The sequence below is a fragment of the Diospyros lotus genome, chromosome 11 (assembly GCF_014633365.1).
Source record: "Diospyros lotus cultivar Yz01 chromosome 11, ASM1463336v1, whole genome shotgun sequence".
In the NCBI taxonomy this organism is placed as follows: domain Eukaryota; kingdom Viridiplantae; phylum Streptophyta; class Magnoliopsida; order Ericales; family Ebenaceae; genus Diospyros; species Diospyros lotus.
This window is the reverse complement of record NC_068348.1, coordinates 14742865-14763025: the sequence shown is the minus strand read 5'-3', so window position 1 is coordinate 14763025 and position 20161 is coordinate 14742865. Positions and strand designations below refer to the sequence as shown.

Sequence of the window (20161 nt, the reverse complement as noted above, 5' to 3'; positions counted from 1 at the left end):
TTGGACAAGATTGAAATTTCAAGTGGAAGCTTATTAACTCCTGGGCACAGATTAAAAACAGATTATCCTAAAGTTGTTTAATTACTTTTCAAGTTGTAGATATTGTTGTAAATTTGTATTTTTATTTCTGTTTTATCTCCTAAAATTTGGAAGATAGTTCATCCTAGTTTTTAGGGATAGATTACCTAAATCTTCTCCTACTTTATAGGAGAAAGATTAGAATATAACCTGTATATATTTTCAAGCTCTCTCAATATCAATATAGGCAAGCAATCACGGTTTTCTAAGGCTTGTTTCAAAGAGAAAGAGAAGATAAGAGAGAAATTCAAAGGGAAAAGATTCAAGTTAATCCATTCATGAATCCCCATCCTCAACTATGGGCTCATTATATAGCCTCATAGCCGCCCACATGCACCCATGTGCAGTACAAGCGGAAATATAACTGCCTGTAGCTAATGGACAAATATCCATAACAAAAAGAAAAGGAAAAATTACAAGGGCTACGCTTGGCACGTGACAAATACCCGCCCCTCCCCCTCCCCAAAATGAAACATTTCTTGTCCCCAAGAAATCATAATAGCTGTGCCACTCGGGGAAATTTCTTGAGGAGATCTGATAGATACTCCCAAGTGGTATGATCAGGATGTAGGTGAGTCCATTGCACCAAAACTTGAGTTAAGGGTAGGGAGTTTTGGTGGATCACCCTTTTATCCAACACTGCTAAGGGCTCCATATTCACTGCTAGTGCTGTTCGTAGGTCCAATGGATTTCTTTAACAGAGAGACATGAAAAACAAGGTGGATTAACACTCCGTCCGGCAACTGTAATCTGTAAGCCACTTCTCCCACCTTTGCTACTATGGGAAAGGGACCATAGCACTTGGGATTTAGCTTTGAAGTAGGATTGTTAGAGAAGAGATGCTATTGGAACCTCTTGACCTTTAAGTACATTATATCTCACAACTCAAATGTCCTTTCACTACTCTTGTCTGCCATCTATTTCATTTTGTTTTGTGCTGTAGTTAATTCCCTTTTAATCACCTGCAAAGCCTCTTGCCTCTACTATAAGTATTGATCCACTGCCATCTCCACATTTGAGTACTGCATAACGGCATGTAGTATTGGGGGTTTTTTTTTGGGGGGGGTTATAACCTTATAAAGCTTCAAAGGGGGTCCTTTTCAGTGAACTGTGGAAGCTGGTGTTGTACCACCATTGGGCTAGGGGTAGCAATTTGTTCCAACTCTTAGGTTTAGCAAAACAAACACACCGTAGGTAAGATTCCAAGTATTGATATACTCTCTTCATTTGTTCATCCGTTTTCGAGTGATAAGCTGTAGACATATGCAGCTTCACCCTCAAACTCTTGGATAATTCTTGCCAAAAGTTACTAGTGAATATTTTATCCCTGTCTGAAACAATTGATAGTGGCAGTCCGTGTAATTTAACAATCGAGTCTAATAGCACTCTAGCTGCTTCCGAGGGTGTGAATGGGTGTTCTAAGCTCAAGAAGTGGCCAAACTTGGTTAACCGATCAACCACCACAAGAATTACATCCCTCCCCTCCGACTTAGGTAATCCTTCTACGAAGTCCATGGAAATTTGCTCCCATGCTTGCTCTGGTATGTTTCTTCAGTAGGCCTAGGTAAGGAACCTGCTCGTGCTTGCAGCGTTGGCAAATGGGGCATCCCAAGACATAGGTAGTTACATCTGGCTTTTGGGAATGAAATCAGATATGGATTTTATCTTTTGCTTCTAGTTTTTGTAGTGGCAATGAAATTAGATGGACCCACTAGATCACTAGGATGAGATGAATCCAGTGATTTGCTGGGTTCATTACACAAGTGATTCAGCACCCCAGCAAATCGGTGGAGTGTTGAATCATCCCCAACACACCCAGTCTTTGAAGCCATCCCTGAAGCTTTATTTTTAAAAAAAATTATATAGACATAATATATTTATGTTTTAATATTATGTATAGTATTTTTACAATGTTTGAGACTTTGAGTTTGAACTTTGTTGATATTTCTAGTTTAGAATTTGCATGATGAATGAATCAACTTTGATGTTGTTAGTTTAGAATTTGAAGATAATGAATCATGAATGATATGCATGTATTATTATTGATAATGTGATAGTTGTTTATGATTTTACAAGATTTTGAGTTTTTTTTTTTTTTTCTAAAAGGCGCGCCTCCCTTCGCAAAGGCACGCCTTACCTTGCGCGCCTCACGCCTTGCCTTGCACCTTAGGCTCCAGGACCCTTTGCGCCTCGATGTGCCTATCACCTTTTAGAACTATGAACCAGACTGATTTGAAGGGTGAACTGCTAATCGAGGGATGATATCTTTTTCCCAAGTGGACTGCTCATAACTTGCTGTAATTTCCTAAACCCAATTGGGAATCACTACTGATGTCGCTTGGCAAACTGCATCTTCCCTCCTGGACATTGCATCTGCTACTGTATTTTTCTTACCCTTCCTATATTGTTTGGTATAGTCCAACCCCAGCAACTTAGTCACCCCTTTCTGTTGTAGCTGTGTGTGTAGCCTCTGTTGTAACAGAAATTTGAGGCTTTTATGATCAGTTCTGATTATAAATTGATTGCCCTCCAAAGAATATCTCAATTTTTCTACTGCTATTAAGATTGCTAACAATTCCTTGTCATATAGCTTAGGCCCAAGTGTTTTGGGGCTAAAGTTTGACTCAAGAAAGCCAAAGGCTTGCCCTCTTGCACCAAAACAACACCTACTCCTGAGTCACAAGCATCTGTCTCCAAGATGAAGGGCTTTGAAAAGTCAGGCAAGGCCAATATTGGAGCCTGGGTCGTAGCCTTTTTCAAAGTCTGAAATGCGGCAATAATTCTTTTTCTTGAATAAATTAGTCAATGGCCTACTAATAATCCCATAGTTCCAGATGAATCTTCTGTAATACCTTGTCAGCCCTAAGAAACCTCGTAATTCTTTGACAGATTGCGGTTTTGGCCACTCCAACATGGCTGTAATCTTTTTAGGGTCTGTTCTCTAGTGATTATATGGCCTAGATATTCCACTTTTTCCTCAGCAAAGGTGCATTTGAACCCCTTCACAAACAATTGATTGGATCTCAGAATTTCAAAAGCTGCCCTCGAGTGGATTAAGTGCTGGTCCAAAGATGAGCTGTATATGAGGGTATCATCGAAAAACACAAGTATGAATTTCCTTAGGTAAGGATTAAAGATGTGGTTCATTAAGACTTGGAATGTAATAGGGGCATTAGTTATGCCGAAGGGCATAACTAGAAATTCATAGAGCCCCTGATGAGTCTCGAAGGCTGTTTTGGGAACATCTTTAGGACTCATTCAGATTTGATGGTACCCGAATCTTAGGTCAAGTTTTGAAAAAATGGTGGCTCCGGATAGTTCATCTAGTAGATCTTCAATAATTGGGATAGGAAATTTATTTTTTACCGTGATGGAATTCAGCTGACGGCAATCAACACAAAACTGCCAAGTTCCATCATTCTTTCTAACTAATAGGATAGGGGAGGCAAATGGGCTTTGGTTTAGTTGAATGATAGACTTAGACAGCATTTCTTTCACCAATTTTTCTATTTCAGCCTTCTGTTTGGGTGAGTATCTATAGGATCAAATGTTGACAGGTTCCACATTGGGTTTCAAGTGTATGGCATGATCAAGGAAGTAGGTTGGGGGAAGGGTTGAGGGCTCCGCAAATACATCCTCAAATTCATTCAACAGTGAGTGTAAGGGATCACAAAAGTGTACCTCAGTGAGTGAGTGCAGAGTGGATGTCAATGTAGGCCATGGGTTATCCCCCAAATATGTTACTGCCTCCCTGCTTTCCTCACCTTTGCCCTCCTCCACCTCAACTGCATAAATGGAGTGCATTTGAGCTATTGAGGATTCCCCTTGTTGGATTAATTTCTGCATCTTCTGACCTGTCAATAGTTTGCATTCTCCGGCCTCCCAACTTCCTGTTAATGCCAGCTTTTTCCCTTCCATTTCAAAAGTGACCTCTAACTTATTAAAGTCAAAGACTAGAGGGCTTACCGTCCTCATCTAGTTGACCCAAGGACAATATTACAGCCTCCCAACTTCAGAATTTGCAGATCCACTGTGAACTCCTCACCTTGCATCGTCCACTTAAACCTTGGACACCTCAGTTTACTCATCATTTTATTGCCATTAGCTACTGGAACTGACAGAGGGAGTGTTTCTTGTGTTGGACATTGTAAATCCTCAGCTGTAGCTTCATCTAGGAAGCTGTGTGTGCTTCTGCTATCAATGAGAATCATCAACCTCTTCTTCCCCACTAATCCCTTCACCTTGATTATCTTCCTTGATGCACTCCCTTGTAGTGCATGCAAGGAAATCTCACCGTCCTCTCTAGTAGCCACCTCCTCCCCAGCAGCTTCTACTTCTCTTTCTTCTTCTGCTAGCCCTTCCATCTAAAGCAATTGTCTCCAGCATTGGTGACTCGAGCCATACTACTCCCCACAACGGAAACATACCCAAGTTGCCTTTTCTACTCCATGGACAGGGACTTTATTGGAGCTGGATTTGGGGCAATCTTGGGCAGCATATTTCCTTTTTGTGGAACCAAGTTGGCAGCCTTGAATACTCCTCCACCCCTTACCATCGGGTTGCTTTTGCTTTGGCCCCTTGACACTACTTGATGCTTCCTGAAAATTGCCTCTACGGCTAGTTCCTGCAATTTAGCCTTCTTTGTAGCTTGTTTAACGGTGGTGGGTTGCATCATCTAGACTATTGGCCTTAACTCCTCGTTTAGTCCACTGATGAAGCTGAACACAATGTAGGATTCATCCAAAGAGGGATGGGTGATATCTATCAACGACTTGAGCTCTTCGAACTCAAGTAAATACTCATCCACTATTCCCTCCTGCTTCATTTTGTTAAATTCTTCAATAACATCCATCATTTTTCTTTCCTCGAACCGCATATAAAAGTCTTCTATAGCCAACTTAGTGTTGTCCTCCTTGAAACCAATCATCCCCAATGTCATTGAGATAGGTAGCTGCTATGTTCACCTTTTGTTCTTCTGCCACTCGATATTGGTAAAAGAAACGGTCGCACCTTCATAACCATCATCTCGGTTTGTCCCCTTCAAATACCGGGATATATCGGGTTAGGATTGATGTAGGTGCCTCTCATCATTGGTTCCGACACTAATTTCAGCTGTTGCTCTGCTTCCACCTGGTCCGGAGTGCAATGCCTGGCTCGGCCCTCGAGGAGTATCGGAGCCGGATTGCTCCTTGGGGGAAAATCCGCTGGAAGGCTCATGTTAGGGAGCTAGAGAACAGGGTTAAGACTGTGCTAAGCTTTTGTCTGAACTCAGAAAATTTCTCCCAGAGATGGGAGAAATCTTCTCTCAGGTTCCTCTCTCCTACCATCATTTTTGCTCGGCCTCGACTCACTTCCTCTTGAGTCTGGCGGAGGCCAAGTTCCATTGTCTCTAGTCTCTCCTCTATTTGCTCCCGGTTCTATCAAATGCCTAGCTCCATCACATCCAATTGAGGCTCCAATTGTTTCATTTATGTTCCTTTTGCCATCACTAGTGTCGCTTGCTACGCAACTCGCTGGAACGATTGATAGAGGTAATCGTTTGTCTTCATTGAGGTGGTCTCCAACCAATCCTAATCGGTGTACAATTTTGACCGTGATTGCACAGAATTTTGATTGCTCGGAACCTCATTGGGGGAATCTGAACTAAATGGCCGGGAATCGTCGGGCTTTGATACCAATTGTCAGATCACTGGATTTGACAGTGAGTATTTTGGGTGAATTTCCCATAAACCAATGGAAATTGAGGGAAGGGAGATTGAAAGGGAAAAAGAGGGAGAACAGTAAGAGAGAGAAAGAGAAGATAAGAGAAATTTAGAGGGAAAAGATTCAAGTTAATCCATTCATGAATCCCCATCCTCAGCTGTGGCTCATTATATACCCTCACAGCCACCCACATGCACCCATGTGCAGTACAAACAGAAATATAACTGCCTCTAGCTAATGGACAAATATCCATAACAGAAGAAAAAGAAAAATTACAAGGGCTACCCTTGGCACATGACAGTAATTTGTAAGTAAACTGACTCAAACTGACTAACGGTTATTGCTTGTCTACAGGCTTGATACACTGCTTGCCTGAATTAAGATAAATGCTTAAAGACCAATTGGGCAATTAAAAAGATGGGGCTTATAGTTGTCAAAGTTGAAGAGGAGAATGTACCAAAAAAAAAAAAAAAAAAAGAAAGAATGAAGTTGAAGAGGGGAAAATAGAATTTGAATTTTTATATCATATATATATATATATATATGTTTTGCTAAGTCATCAATTTTTATCTCTTATTTGATGTTGCAATTTTGTAGTACTGGAGAGATTTATTTAAGAGTGATGTTTGATATACTTGCATGGATAACGTCATAATTGTCAAAGGCAGTGTTGTTAAAAGTGCGCTTATGTGCAAAGAAAGTGCAAAGTACAGTTCTAGTGCTTTTTTATGTCAAAGTGAAGTGCAGCTTAAACTCTAAAAGCTCATGCGTTTTGGTTATTTATTATTTTGATTTTTTATTGTCTTACAGTAAAAATGTAAAATAAAATAAAAAGTTGTTACTGCATACCATTATACACTAGAACACACCCATCCATTATATAAACACCTTCGAGTGTTGTAAAATTGTAAAAGAGAATAATTTGGTATTTGGTCATGTTTTTTTGACACAGGGTGTTGTTGGTAATATAGTTAAGAGTTCAATAGTCTAGATTTAATATGAGAAGCAAAGGAGACAATACAACAACTGGAACACCAAGTTCAACTTCTAGTTCACAACCAATTTTGGTTGAAGAAGTTAATTAGATGGGGCTGATGAGGAAGATAATGAGAACCATAACTCCAATGATGAAGATAACTTTCTCAATCTAGAAATCATTGAAAAGCCCTCTTTTGTACTTCTTTAGCATAAATTATTGTCTTGACTGTATTATATAGTAATTTATTTGCAGGTATCATATTATCCCTTATTTTTATATGCTGATGGCTCAGTGGATCTCTGGAACATAGAATCAAAAGCAAGTTCAGGAATGAGAAATCAGAGAAGGAAAGGGAAGAATAAAAAGACTGAAGAGAATTTAGGGAAGAATAAAAAGACTAAAGAGAATATAGTTTTCCTTATTCCTCAACATTCAAGAGTTGTATTTACAAGGAAAAAAAAAAAAAAAATTCAAGAGCTGTAGCTTTTATACATCTGCTAACCACTGTTGTTAGAATCTTACGATTCACGATTCGAATCATACGATTCAACTCGATTCATATAGAAATCGAGTCGAATCTATAGGGTGAATCTAAAATCCCTTAGAATCGTACGATTCACGATTCGAATCACACGATTCAATTCGATTCATATAGAAATCGAGTCGAATTTATAAGGCGAATCGAAAATCCCTTAGAATTAACTATGAATCGGACGAATCGACCGTGAATTTCATGAATAGCACGATTCGTCCGATTCATCCAATTTGTGCGACTTCGATTGCATGCGCGCTTTAATCAAATATTCGTTCGATTTGGCTATCTTTGAAAACAAAGAAGATGATGAAAATGATGAAGATGATGATGCTCTTGAACTTGAAGATGAAGATGATTGATAACTAGTGATGATTATGGACAATGGAGTTTATTAGTAACCTTATAGTTGTAGTTTTTTTTTTTTTTCCTAGCTTGTTATTTTGAAAGTGGTTTGATTTGGTGTAATTTGAATTTAAAGGCAACATGAATATACTTTGACCTTTTGGTATAATTTTAAACTTAACAAATATATTTAGAAGTTTATTTATCTATTTATATTTAAAAGAATTGATCATGGTGGGCACATTATTTATTTTCTATGGATATATATTATTTATAGTTGAAATTGAGAATGTATACCGAATCTTACGATTCGATTCGATTCTCGATTCACGATTCATAAAATAAGGATTTCGATTCTCGATTCGAATCTCGATTTAACAACTATGCTGCTAACCAACTCACACTCCTCCAACTAACTTCCAGCTGGCTAACTAACTTGCTTAACATCACAACTAACTAATGGTACAACTAACTTGATGAAATCAGCTCCAATGATAACATTATCTGGACAGCTCATTAAACCTTGCACAGCTCAGCAACCAAGTTGTGCTTATTGACTTGAGCATGATCCAGGTACCGACAAGGAACGTGCTTCTGTCTAGTGGGTTGCTTCCTCACTTGTTGATGGTCCTGATCTCCAATCACATCATTTGCGCTTTATTTTGATTAAGCGCGCGCTTGCACTTTGCAGTTAAAACTGCAGGAGGCCTTTGCACTTGAGTGTGCTGAAAGCCTTTAGAAACACTGATCAAAGGCACACTAAGACCTGCCTTACCTGAGGCACTCCTTTTGCACCTATGACTCTTTTTTTTTTTTGTTTTTTGTTTTGTTTTTTAGAATGGAGTGGTTAAAATCTACCTAGTAATAACCCAGAAAAAAATATAAATAATGTTGATGTTTTGCCCGAGTTAAGTGTGCTGGAAGTTGAGAAGAAATCAAAGGAGTTGAGGATAATGATCGAGTGGCAATTAGTGTGCAGGACATTTATGTAATTAACTGGATATATTAGGGATAGTTTAGACTTTGTAGAGTCAGTTATATCCCTAGGTTGGTCTGCCCTATAGTCTATAAATATGAGGGCAGGGGATCAGTTGTGTTTGATCAATCAATCAATCATTCTATTCTCTTGTACGAGTGCAGTGATAAAGAAAGAGAGTTGTGAGAAGAATAGTTTTTGGATTCTTTAGTGAGAATTGTATTCAGGTTGTATGAGAGGGCGAATGGCTTCATTGTATTGATTTCTTTTCATTTTTAGTGGATTGTTCTTTCGGTGGAGTTGCTGGATGTAGTGCTATTTCCGTGGCATGAACTAGGATAAAAATTGGCGTGCAACATTGTGGTTTGATCTTTCTTTTCTATTTCAATTTTGTCTTTTATTTACTTTTTGATTTGTATACATTTTGTGGTTGTGTTGGTGAGTGATTGAGTGAGTTATTGGGTACTGACAGTGCTCCCAGTTTTAACAATCTGGTATTAGAGCCGGATCACTCAATCAAAAACCACCAAGAACCCCAAGAAACCTATAGAATAATTGTCTGTCATGGCTTTCGTAGCCCCTGCTGCCCGATACGAATTTGAAAAGTTTGATGGCACTGACGATTTTGGACTTTGGAGGATAAAGATGAAAGCCTTGATAGGAAATCTAGGGTTAAAAGAAGTCTTAGAACCCCAAAAACCATTGCCTGAAACAACTACTTCTGAACATAAATTAGAAGCAAATAGTCGTAGGCAAGAAATATGTGAAAAGGCCTTCAATACCCTAATCTTGAGTTTAGGGGACAAAGTCCTAAGGGAAGTGTCTAAGATGAAAAATGCCGAGGCATTGTGGTCTAAGTTAGCAAGTCTCTATATGACTAAGTCTCTCTCAAGTAGGTTATATTTAAAAGCTAAATTCTTTACTTTCAAAATGCAAGAAGGGCAAAAGCTCCAAAATCATATGAAGCGGATAATTTTGTTGCATTTATTACCTAAGTCATATGAGCATTTTGTGGACATTCTAAAGCATGGTAGGGACACCATGTTGTTAATTTTGAACAACATCAACAAGATGATGTTGCTGCATATGATACTCCCTTGGAATCTATTTAGGACCAGCTAAGTGTTGGTAAATGATCCTTAATCTGAAATACCCTTGACAGATCTATAGATGTGAGGGATTCATCGAGTTATGATGAAGACCAATAGATGGACAATGTTAGTTCAACAGATACAATAGGAGATTTAATTGAAGAAAGGTATAATGTAGGTTGAGATAGGCAAAGAAGAGTTAGTAGGCCACCGGTGAGATATGGTTTCTTTGATTTGGTGGCATATGCATTGCTAAGTGCGGATGAGATGGCTGGAGAAGAGCCTCAGTCCTATGAAGAGGCTGTAAACTCATCTCAGAAATGGCAGGCTGCCATGGAAGCTGAGATGGAATCCTTGAGGAAAAATGAGACTTTGGGTTTTGGTAAATAGACTTTTGGGAAAAAGAATAGTAGGCTGTAGGTAGTTATTTAAGGTGAAAGAAAGAGCTAGAGATAGCCTTAAGCCTAGGTATAAAGCTAGGCTAGTAGCCAGGGGTTTTACCCAAGAAGAGGGGTAGATTTCAACGAAGTGTTTTATTTCAGTTGTGAGACACTTCTATAAGAACCTTGCTAGCTATGACAGCCCATCTAGACCTATGCTTAGAGTAAATGGATGTTACCACTGCATTCCTCCATGGCAAGTTAGAAGAGGAAATTTTAATGGAGCAGCGTAGAGGGTATGAAATTAGGGAAAAGGAGGACAAGTAGCAGGGGTAGATTTCAATGAAGTGTTTTCTCCTGTTGTGAGACACTTCTATAAGAACCTTGCTAGTTATGACAACCCATCTAGACCTATGCCTAGAGCAAATGGATGTTACCACCGCATTCCTCCATGGTGAGTTAGAAGAGGAAATTTTAATGGAGTAGCCTAGAGGGTATGAAATTAGGGGAAATGAAGATAAGGTTTGTCTATTGAAGAAGTCCTTATATGGACTAAAACAGTCTTCTAGATAGTGGTATTAGAAATTTGATTCATTTATGATAAGTTAAGGTTTTAAAAGAAGCTCATTTGATTGTTGTGTCTACCTTAGGCATGTTTCCTCTAAAGTAGCAATCTATATCCTGTTTTATGTAGATGGCATGTGTTAAAACTGAAGCACATTCGGTACCCAATAACTCACTCAAATACTCACCGAATCAACCACAATACATATACAGAACAAAAAGTAAAAGAAAGATAGGATTGAAATAGGAAAAAGGAAGATCAAACCACAAGTCTTGCACACCGATTTTACCTTGGTTCATGCCATGAAAATGACACTACATCCAGCAACTCCACCGAGAGAACAATCCACTAAGAATGAAAGAAATCAGTACAATGAATCACTCGCCCTCTCTTACAACTCAAGTACAATTCTCTCAAAAGACTCCAACAACTATTCTTCTCACAACTTTCTCTCTTTATCACTGCACTCAAACAAGAGAATGAAATGATTTCTGATTAATGATAACAACTGATCCCCTGCCCTCATATTTATAAACTATGGGGCAGACAAACATAGGGATATAATTGACTCTACAAAGTCTAAACTACCCTTGGTATATTTAGTTAATTACAGAAACATCCCGCACACTAACTACCACTCGATCATCATCATTAACTCCTCTGATTTCTTCTAAACTTCCAACACACTTAATTCGGGCAAAACACCAACAAATCTCCACCATTTTTCCTTGAGTAAAACCTGGAACTTTATCATTCTTGTTTTGCTCTCCCTGAAAACCTGAAAAATGATCAATCAAACAACATAAAACTGTAACAACCTTAAACAATGATGTAGTTTGGACATGGGAATAACTTTAGCGTGTTAGCTGCATTATCATTATCTGCAACTTTAATAAGATCAATCTCTTTCTTCTCAAGAATTTCTCTTATAAAATGGTACCTAATGTCAATCTATTTAGTCCTCTCATGATGGCTTTGATTTTTAGCCAGGTGTATAGCATTTTCGCTATCACATGAGTGTGGTAAGTAGATTCATGGCTAATTCGGGGAAGGAACATTGGAAAGTAGTAAAGTGGGTGTTTAGATACCTAAAGGGGTCAATTAATAAGGTTTTAGTTTATGGTGGAGCTAAGGAATTAGAAGAGCCAAATATTATAGGATATACAGATGCAGATTATGCTCAGAGCCAGATAGGATAAGGTCTTCCACCGACTATGCGTTCTAATTATGGAACTCAACAATTAGTTTGAAGACAAATCTTCAGCTGGTTGTGGCTCTTTCAACCACCGAATCAGAGTATATAGCAGTGATCGAGGCTGTTAAGGAGTTATTGTGGTTGAAAGGATTGGTTAGTGAGCTCCTAGGAAATAATGTGAAGGCTATTTTAAAGTGTGACATCCAAAGTGCTATACACTTGGCTAAAAATCAAAACCACTATGAGAGGACTAAACATATTGATATTAGGTACTATTTTATCGGAGAAATTCTTGAGAAGGAGATTAATCTGATTAAAGTTGCAGGTGATGGCAATGCAGTTGATATGTTCACGAAAATTGTTTCCATGTCCAAACTGCATCATTGTTTAAGGTTGTTATAGTTTTATGGTGTTTGATTGATAATTTTTTTCAGGTTTCCAGGGAGAACATAACAAGAATGGTAAAGTTATAGGTTTTACTCTAGGCAAAATGGTGGAGATCTGTTGATGTTTTACCCGAGTTAAGTGTGCTGGAAGCTTAGAAGAAATTAGAGGAGTTGAGAATGATGATCGGGTGGCAATTAGTGTGCAGGACATTTTTGTAATTAATTGGATATACTAGGGGTAGTTTAGACTTTGTAGAGTTGGTTATATCCTTAGGTTGGTCTGCCCCATAGTATATAATTATGAGGGGGATCAGTTGTGATTGATCAATCAATCATTCTATTCTCTTGTATGAGTGCAGTGATAAAGAGAGAGAGAGAGAGCTGTGAGAGGAATATTTCTTGGATTCTTTAGTGAGAATTGTACTCAGGTTGTATGAGAGGGAGAATAGCTTCATTTTACTGATTTCTTTTCATTCTTAGTGGATTGTTCTCTCGGTGGAGTTGCTAGATGTAGTGCCATTGCTGTGGCATGAACTAGGGTAAAAATCGACGTGCAACATTGTGGTTTGATCTTTCTTTTCTATTTCAATTCTGTCTTTTATTTACTTATTGATTTGTATACAATTTGTGGTTATGTTGGTGAGTGATTGAGTGAGTTATTGGGTACCAACAGTGCTCCTAGTTTTAACAAATAAAATTGAAAAACAATAAAAAGACCCTATTAGCTATCTAATATTAGTTGTTATTAACTTATTATAGTGGTTGAAATAATATTAGTTGTTATTATAGTAATATACTATTTGTTATTTGTTATTTATGATTTTCTAAGTTTGTGTTTACCTCTTTATCTGTTGTGTTTCCATGTTATACTTGTTGGTTTCACTATGTCAACTAAGTGATGGAACACAACTATATCAATTATCTTCATTCACCACCATCTCATGAAACTTCTCCATATGAAGATGGTATTGAAACTTCATTTCATCATTACTCCGTTAGGGGATGTTATCCACTGTCGGTCCCAAGCCCGGATAAAGGAGGAGGGTTGCGTTAGATAGTCGACAGCTAGCGTAAAACCTAGTCGGAGCCAAATATGAATTCTAGACAAACTATCTGTTAGCGCGTAACTCACATAGAAGTTTAGAATTCATGTAGCCGACCCCAAATAGTGGGATAAATGCTTGATATGTTGTTGTTGTGTTTACCTCTTTATGGCTATATATAAAAAAATAATGATGTATAAATAGTTTTGGAAGATTCTTAATAAATTTGCTCCTAGTGTTCGAAAGGCTTGTGCCGTGCACCTAGGCTCCAAGCATTCTCATGCCTTAGTGGGCCTTTGATAAATATGGATGAAATACTAATGTGTTGCTTTTAGTTGTTCTTTTACTCTTCAGAATTTTCCTTAATAACTCTTCCAATCTTGTCACTGTGAGAAGTTAGAGGTAGAACTCAAATCTGAAAAGCCAACTTAAGAGGTGGATGGATCCTCCTTTTTATATACAGCCCAGGTCTCCCATGCTGAGGCGAGGCAATGTGGGATTCTCACACTCCCCCCCACGCCGAAGCTCCTCCAGTAATTGATACATGCCCAGGTGATCGGGCAGGATATTGGTCCATGACCACAATTGAGGGTAGTTTCCCAGCCAAGGGTTGACTTTGATACTATGTGAGAAGTCAAGAGTAGAACTCTAACCTGAAAATCCAGTTTAATAGGTGGAGGGATCCTCCTCCTTATATATAGTCCAAGTCTTCCTTGCTGAGGTGACATGGGATTCTCACAGTCACAATGTGTCATTAAGTTTGAGGGCTCCTCCCTGTTTCAGGCCATTTCATTTAAGTTCAAGTCTACTCATGCCGAAACACAAGCTTTGGTTGCTTATGAAATTAGCAATATTGGTAGGGTTCAAGATGATTTGCTAGCTTCTCAATTCAACATGAATGAGCTCAAAACAAGCCATGCTTGATGCCACGATAAAAAGGTTGGGAGGGTCATATGTAGGAGTGAGTTTGACAAATTTTCTGGGCTGTAGGTTTTCTGATGTCATATGTTGGACTTAACATTTCGCTATGCCTTTAATGCTCATTTTGTTGGGATTGCCCGGTCAAGGGCTATGTAGTTATTGGGGAACAAGTCTAGCAAAAAATATCAATAAACACAACGTACTGCATATCTATTTTTTTATTCCAAACTTCACTGTTCAATGGTTGACAAAGCTGAGTAGGAATATTATGGAATTTATTAAAAAGTACCAGAAGGGGCATGGTACGCATGAAGTACACCAAAAAATGGCTATAGAAGAGAAGAAAGAAAACAGAGTATACCCCATGAATCAAGAGAAGGAAACCAAGACTTCTCCCTCCAAATTGAGAATATAAAACTAGTGCTCTAATTTCTGTTTCTCTCCTGTAAGTTCATCACAAAAATAGTTTCCATTGCCATGCCCCATGGTGACAGTGCCTCAGAAAATAAATCATCTAATATTGCATGCAGCACATCACAAGAGAAGGGTCACTGCCATGCGTTGTGGTGAGATTCCTCAAAGTGTACAAGGTATTGAACTATGTACAGGATAACCCAAGGAATACTAAAAACAGAGAATATGAGAGACCTCCGCAAACTCTTGAGCCACTAGGCAATGCAAAAAAAGATGATCCTCACATTCCTGTACACTGATTGCTCCTATCTGGTGATTTTCTTTTCATATTTATCATTTCTTATAATGAAAAACTATCCACATTCCAGAGTTGATTATCATGCCAAGACATCACTATCCTTCCTGTTTAACCAATATTTTCCCATAATAACCCCTTACTTTTTTCTTCTATTGGCATGACTATGAAGTGAGAAATTTGACCTCATTGATGCCAACTAACAAATCCTAAAAATCTGTCGATCCATGCTTCAGTGGCAAAATCATTTTTCTGTGCGCCATGATTATGTACTTAAAAGTTTCAACTCCATTGTATTCCTTGATCCCTATACACTTATAATTGATTTAACTCAAACCAAACCTTGGGTTTGAATTATCTTCCCTCATTGTTAATTGGTCTGTTAATGTAATACCTGAGATTTTTCAGAATCAAATATGATGTAATGTCTAAGACTATTAGGTTTTGATATTTGAGGACATAGGTTTTTTCAAGGGATCATAGAAGCCTTGAGACAAAGGTTCAATTTCTGAGCCTGTGGCAAAATCGTAAATATTGAATTTCAGGTAAAAGTGTAATTTATCTAAAACCTTTGAGTATTAACATAATTTATCCATTTTTTGGGGGCCAAAAAGTGCAATTAAAATGGCTCGAGGACTAAGTTGCAAGGGCCTAAGTGTAAATTACCCGAAAAGTTCAGGTCAAGGTGTAGTTATTAAAACCTATAACTAGATCATTGGAATAACGAACTAGGCCAACTAACCAGTAGAAGTCATGATGAGGCACACAAATCAAAGCATGAGGTGGCAGGACAAATGTGTAAATAGGTGAGAAGGTGCGTATGTGAGTTTACATTTTAATTCAGTTTTGGATTTCAAACAACATTTAAATCTACTTTTAGATCATTTTGAAATCCAAGACTTAGCCTCCAAGTCTCCAAACCTTATCCTCAAGGACACATGACAAGCAATCATTGACCACTTGGAAGATAATATAAGGTCACATGATAATTCATAATGACCCCCTGATATGGCATCGCGTGATTGGCCAGAAAATCTTACTTAGCCTCTAAGTTTGCTAAAGTCTTCAAACCTTATCCTTAAGGACAAGTGGCAAGAAACTATTGGGCCACTTGAGAGTCATGATGACGCCTCATAATGACTCCTTTGAGGTGGTAGATAAGATTCATAATGACGGGACAAGTGGCGACGTGATTGGCTAAAGTCTCCAAACCTTATCCTTAAGGATAAGTGGCAAGAAACTATTGGGCCACTTGGGAGTCATGATGACGCCTCATAATGACTCCCTTGAGGTGGCAGATAAGACTCATAATGATTGGACAAGTGGCAACACGTGATTGGTCGAGAAAGTTTATAAATAGGGCCTTTGGGTGAAAGATTTGAGCAATCGATGAGGAGTTTGGGCCAAACCTTTGTGAATTTGAGAGGTTTCTAAGTGAGGATTCTGTTCTTAAGAGGGGGAGATTCTACAAGAAAAATGAGGGAAATCGGTGAAGAAACGAAGGAGAACAAGAGGTTCGCCTGAAAACGGATAGCTGCCAGAAAATGCCCGCAACTGTCGGAAAAATCAAAAGGTAAGTCCAATTTCTCATTATAATCTTGTAGAGCACTAAAAGTGGAGTCCATAAGTTCAAACGGGAGGCGAAATGGAGCTCGGATGAGGGAGATATGGTCGTTTTAAACGACAGCCCGAAAATTCGATGGAAGGGGGCAGCGGCACGTGTAACACACGCCTTGAACTGCTGCAAGTGGCAGCGCATGACCACCCTTTTGGCCCCTCTGGCCCTGACATTTTGCAGTCTTACCCCTATTTTCTATTCTCCACCACTCTATGCTATAATAATTAAGATTGATTTACAAAAAGTTACGTTTTCTGCAGAAACAGCCTCGATGAACGGTGTTTGTACCATAAACAGTGCAACCGAAGGGTAAGAAGCTAAGGTGAGTGGTTTTTGCATGTTTTGTGACACTTTGAGCATTTGTTGCTTCACTTGTGTGTGGGTATTGGCTTACATATCATGCTTTTGTGGCTTGCATGTCATATTTCCTTTGATTTATGCATATTCCTTCTGCTTTGTCATACATTATGTCATTTTGGTGACTGTGGCTAGTTGTTAGGACATCATAGGTGATCTCATGCTCTTGCGATGAGCCAAGATCTCATGCTCTTGCGGTGAGCTACCATGATGACTGCAAGATATCACGAGAGATCTCGTGCTCTTGCGGTGAGCTACCATGATGACTGTGAGGGTGGTTGCAACACCTTGACCTTGCTACCACATGGAAGGTTTTATATTGACATGATCTTGGGAGATTTCGTTCTTAATTCTACATATTTTCTGGCATAACTGCATATTGCTCTTCCATGCATTGTTTCCTTTTGGAACCATCTCACTTAGATGTAACAATCTAACTTGGGTGTTTCAAACCCAAGAATATTCAACGTCCTAGGTATGTCCAAAGTGCTAGGTATCTCGAAGACAAGCAAGCGAAAAAGGCAAAGCGGTGGCCGAAACTTGATTTAGTTTTCTATTGTTCTTGTAGTGAAGATTTTTGTGTAAAGAGCTATTGTAAATTGTTGGGTTTTTTTTATCAATTGGACATTGTATGAAAGAGACTACTATTTTGGTTTCGTTATGTTAAGGTTGTGTCCCACGGTTGTACCGGTGTCACTATGTACATATCTCGGATGATGCACCGTGGACGTTGTATAAGGAAGCTATATTGATACTAGAGGTTTAATTGTTGAAAATTTGAGGTTTTATGTTTCACAACTATATAGGGAAAATCCTTATTATCTAGCTTTAGCTAGCTATCAGGTTCGATTCTTCGCTTCCGTCAGTAAGGATTTCTATAATGCCCGTGGGTAATAGCATCATTGTATATTTAAAAAGTGGGGCATTACAGTTAAGTTGTATGCCCACTAGGGCATGTTACCATCTTCACTTGGCCTTCAGCACCTGCCAGTTAAGTTGATGGTTGGCATTTGATGGTCAGCAGTTGGCTAAAACACTAGCATGTCTGGTTGCTCTCTGTTCAAGTAGTGTAATTTTATGGGGAACTAAAGCTAGCCAGTTACAGAAGCTGCTGCTCAGTAGTTCAATAGGTCCTAATCTCAGAAGAGATCTTAGTCAAATTGGTTATATGTTTGGTTTGTTTTCTAGGCAAAGTTGGGAGTATTACATCTGCCTCATTGCTACCTTCAGCTTCAAGTCTCTTATACTTTGTAGGGTACTTCATGCAATTTATAAATCATGTAATATTCACAGTCACTATATTGAAACTGTACTGATAGTCATAGTTTAGCTCAGCTTGTTTTATGATTTTGATCTTATTTTGGTTACCAGGCAGTTATCTTATCTGGAAGCTGCTATAGAATGGGTGAATCTTTTACTATTCAGATTAGCAGCAAACTAGTCAAACAGCTTGCAGATGAAGGTGAGAAGAAGAAGAAAACAAGGAAATCAAAAACGAGGATACCACGTGACTCACAAAAAGCTCAACCTAAAGTACAGCAAAAGCAGATTTCAGATGACATTGAAACTCCAAGAGGAACTGCAGCCTTGGATTGGCGGGTTCAGCCTCCATTATTTCTGCCCGTATCCCCTCCTTCACACTCTGCTAATGCAGAGTTAAATGCCATCCGTTCTGCTGTTCAAGAAAGTGAGAAAGTTTTGGAGAGATTGCAGAAGCAGGAGCAAGTCATGGTGCAGGAAGTAACACAAAGAGCTAAGGATCTCCGTGATAAGGAGTTCAAGCTTCCGCAACAGAAGCCCCCACCCTGTTTAGAGGAGAAAGATGCTTGCTTTGAATGCTACCAGGAACATGTCAAGGCCCCCCTGAAATGTGCGAATCTGGTAAAAAATTATGCAGACTGTGTTCGCATTAGCAGGCAACAAGTGAGTTGGACAGCTAAGTAGGCTAGCCGAAGAACATCTTTTTGATCTTTCACGCCAGGTGCAAAGATAATTGATAGTTTTGAGTAATCTTGGGATCTTTTGTCATGCCAATGAGCCAAGAATTGTCTTGATTGTGCTCAGTTTGAATGCTTTGTTATGGTTTCTCTGTCAAGATTTTTGCTCACTTTCTGCAGGCTAGAACTGCGTCCTTTTTCACAGATGTAAAGTGGGTAGTTTTTCCCATTGAATTATCTTCCGAGATGATGATGGAAAAACTTGGATTAACTAGATGCACTCTTCATTGGCCTGATCTATTATGGCCTATTAATAATTCCAGTGCAGTGTTGCAGCATATCAGTGAACTTGGTCTTTCCTGTCTTGCCTTTGGGAATTCAGCTGTTTGTTTCTTTGTAGCATGCTTATTGTTATTGTTCTTTTCCTTCAAGCTAATCCTCATTTTAGTTTCTGGTTTGAAACCCAACAATTATTGTCAGAATCTCGTTGGAATGTTCCTGGCCCCTTAATTTTTTTTTGTCGCTCGCCCTTAGTTTTTGCACCAGACGCTCAATTTACTGGGTTCCTTGTGTGCCTTATAAGCCCCCAACTCATAATGCGCAAAGCATGAACTGTGAAATAAATGTGTTCTCTCGTGCAGGAAGTTAGAAGCTGTTTCTTATCCGGCAACTAACTACATAGCCCCGTGCGCCTCGTCATCCTATTATATTTGAATGCATGATCCACGAAATGTTTTGTGTGTATGCATGAGCAAATTAACGTGTTATGGGCATTGGTTTTGCTTCAACAGAACAGAGAGCGTACGTTGAGAATGCTTAATTAATGTATCCAACATTAGAGTTCCATCCCATTATCAATTAGCAGAAAAATCAAAAGGACTGATTCAAGTAGTGGGAATTGGTGGTTGATGAAGTTTTGCACGGTTTTTATATATATATATATATATATGAAGTCTTTCATTGTAATATATGCAAGTCTTGACAACCTTAGTTTGAACATTTTCTCGAATAAGGTGACAATCAATTTTCATGTGTTTTGTTCGTTCATGAAATATTGAATTGGAAGTTGTGTAGAGTGGCTTGATTATCATAGAATAGCTTAACCAGCTATGAATGTTTTATTTCAAGATCATATAAAATGTTTTGAAACCAAATAACCTCACAACAAACAAATGGCATGGTTATATACTACCTCTGTACTTAAGCAAGAGACGATAGCTTACTTCTTGGTTTTTCAAGAAATAAGGGAACTCCCAATAAAAATATAGTATCATGTAGTTAATTTTCATGTGTCTCGACATCGAGCCCAATTCGTATCACAAAAGGCATTCAACTATAATGAACTT

At 38.6% G+C, this 20161-nt stretch overlaps 1 protein-coding gene across 3 annotated transcripts in view; it reads left to right on the top strand.

The window, feature by feature from the left end:
- Positions 1 to 19153, top strand: part of LOC127813202 (uncharacterized) — a 47166-nt gene extending 28013 nt beyond the window's left edge. For 2 of the 3 annotated variants that reach the window (XM_052354034.1, XM_052354033.1), the window contains one exon: positions 18250 to 19153. In XM_052354034.1, coding sequence (XP_052209994.1) covers positions 18280 to 18822 — 543 coding nt within the window. In that variant the 5' untranslated portion in view covers positions 18250 to 18279 and the 3' untranslated portion in view covers positions 18823 to 19153. Of the gene's footprint in view, positions 1 to 16803; positions 16844 to 18249 lie in introns of those variants that run through there. The other variant, XM_052354035.1, reaches the window with a different exon arrangement.
- The last annotated feature ends 1008 nt before the right edge of the window (positions 19154 to 20161 follow it).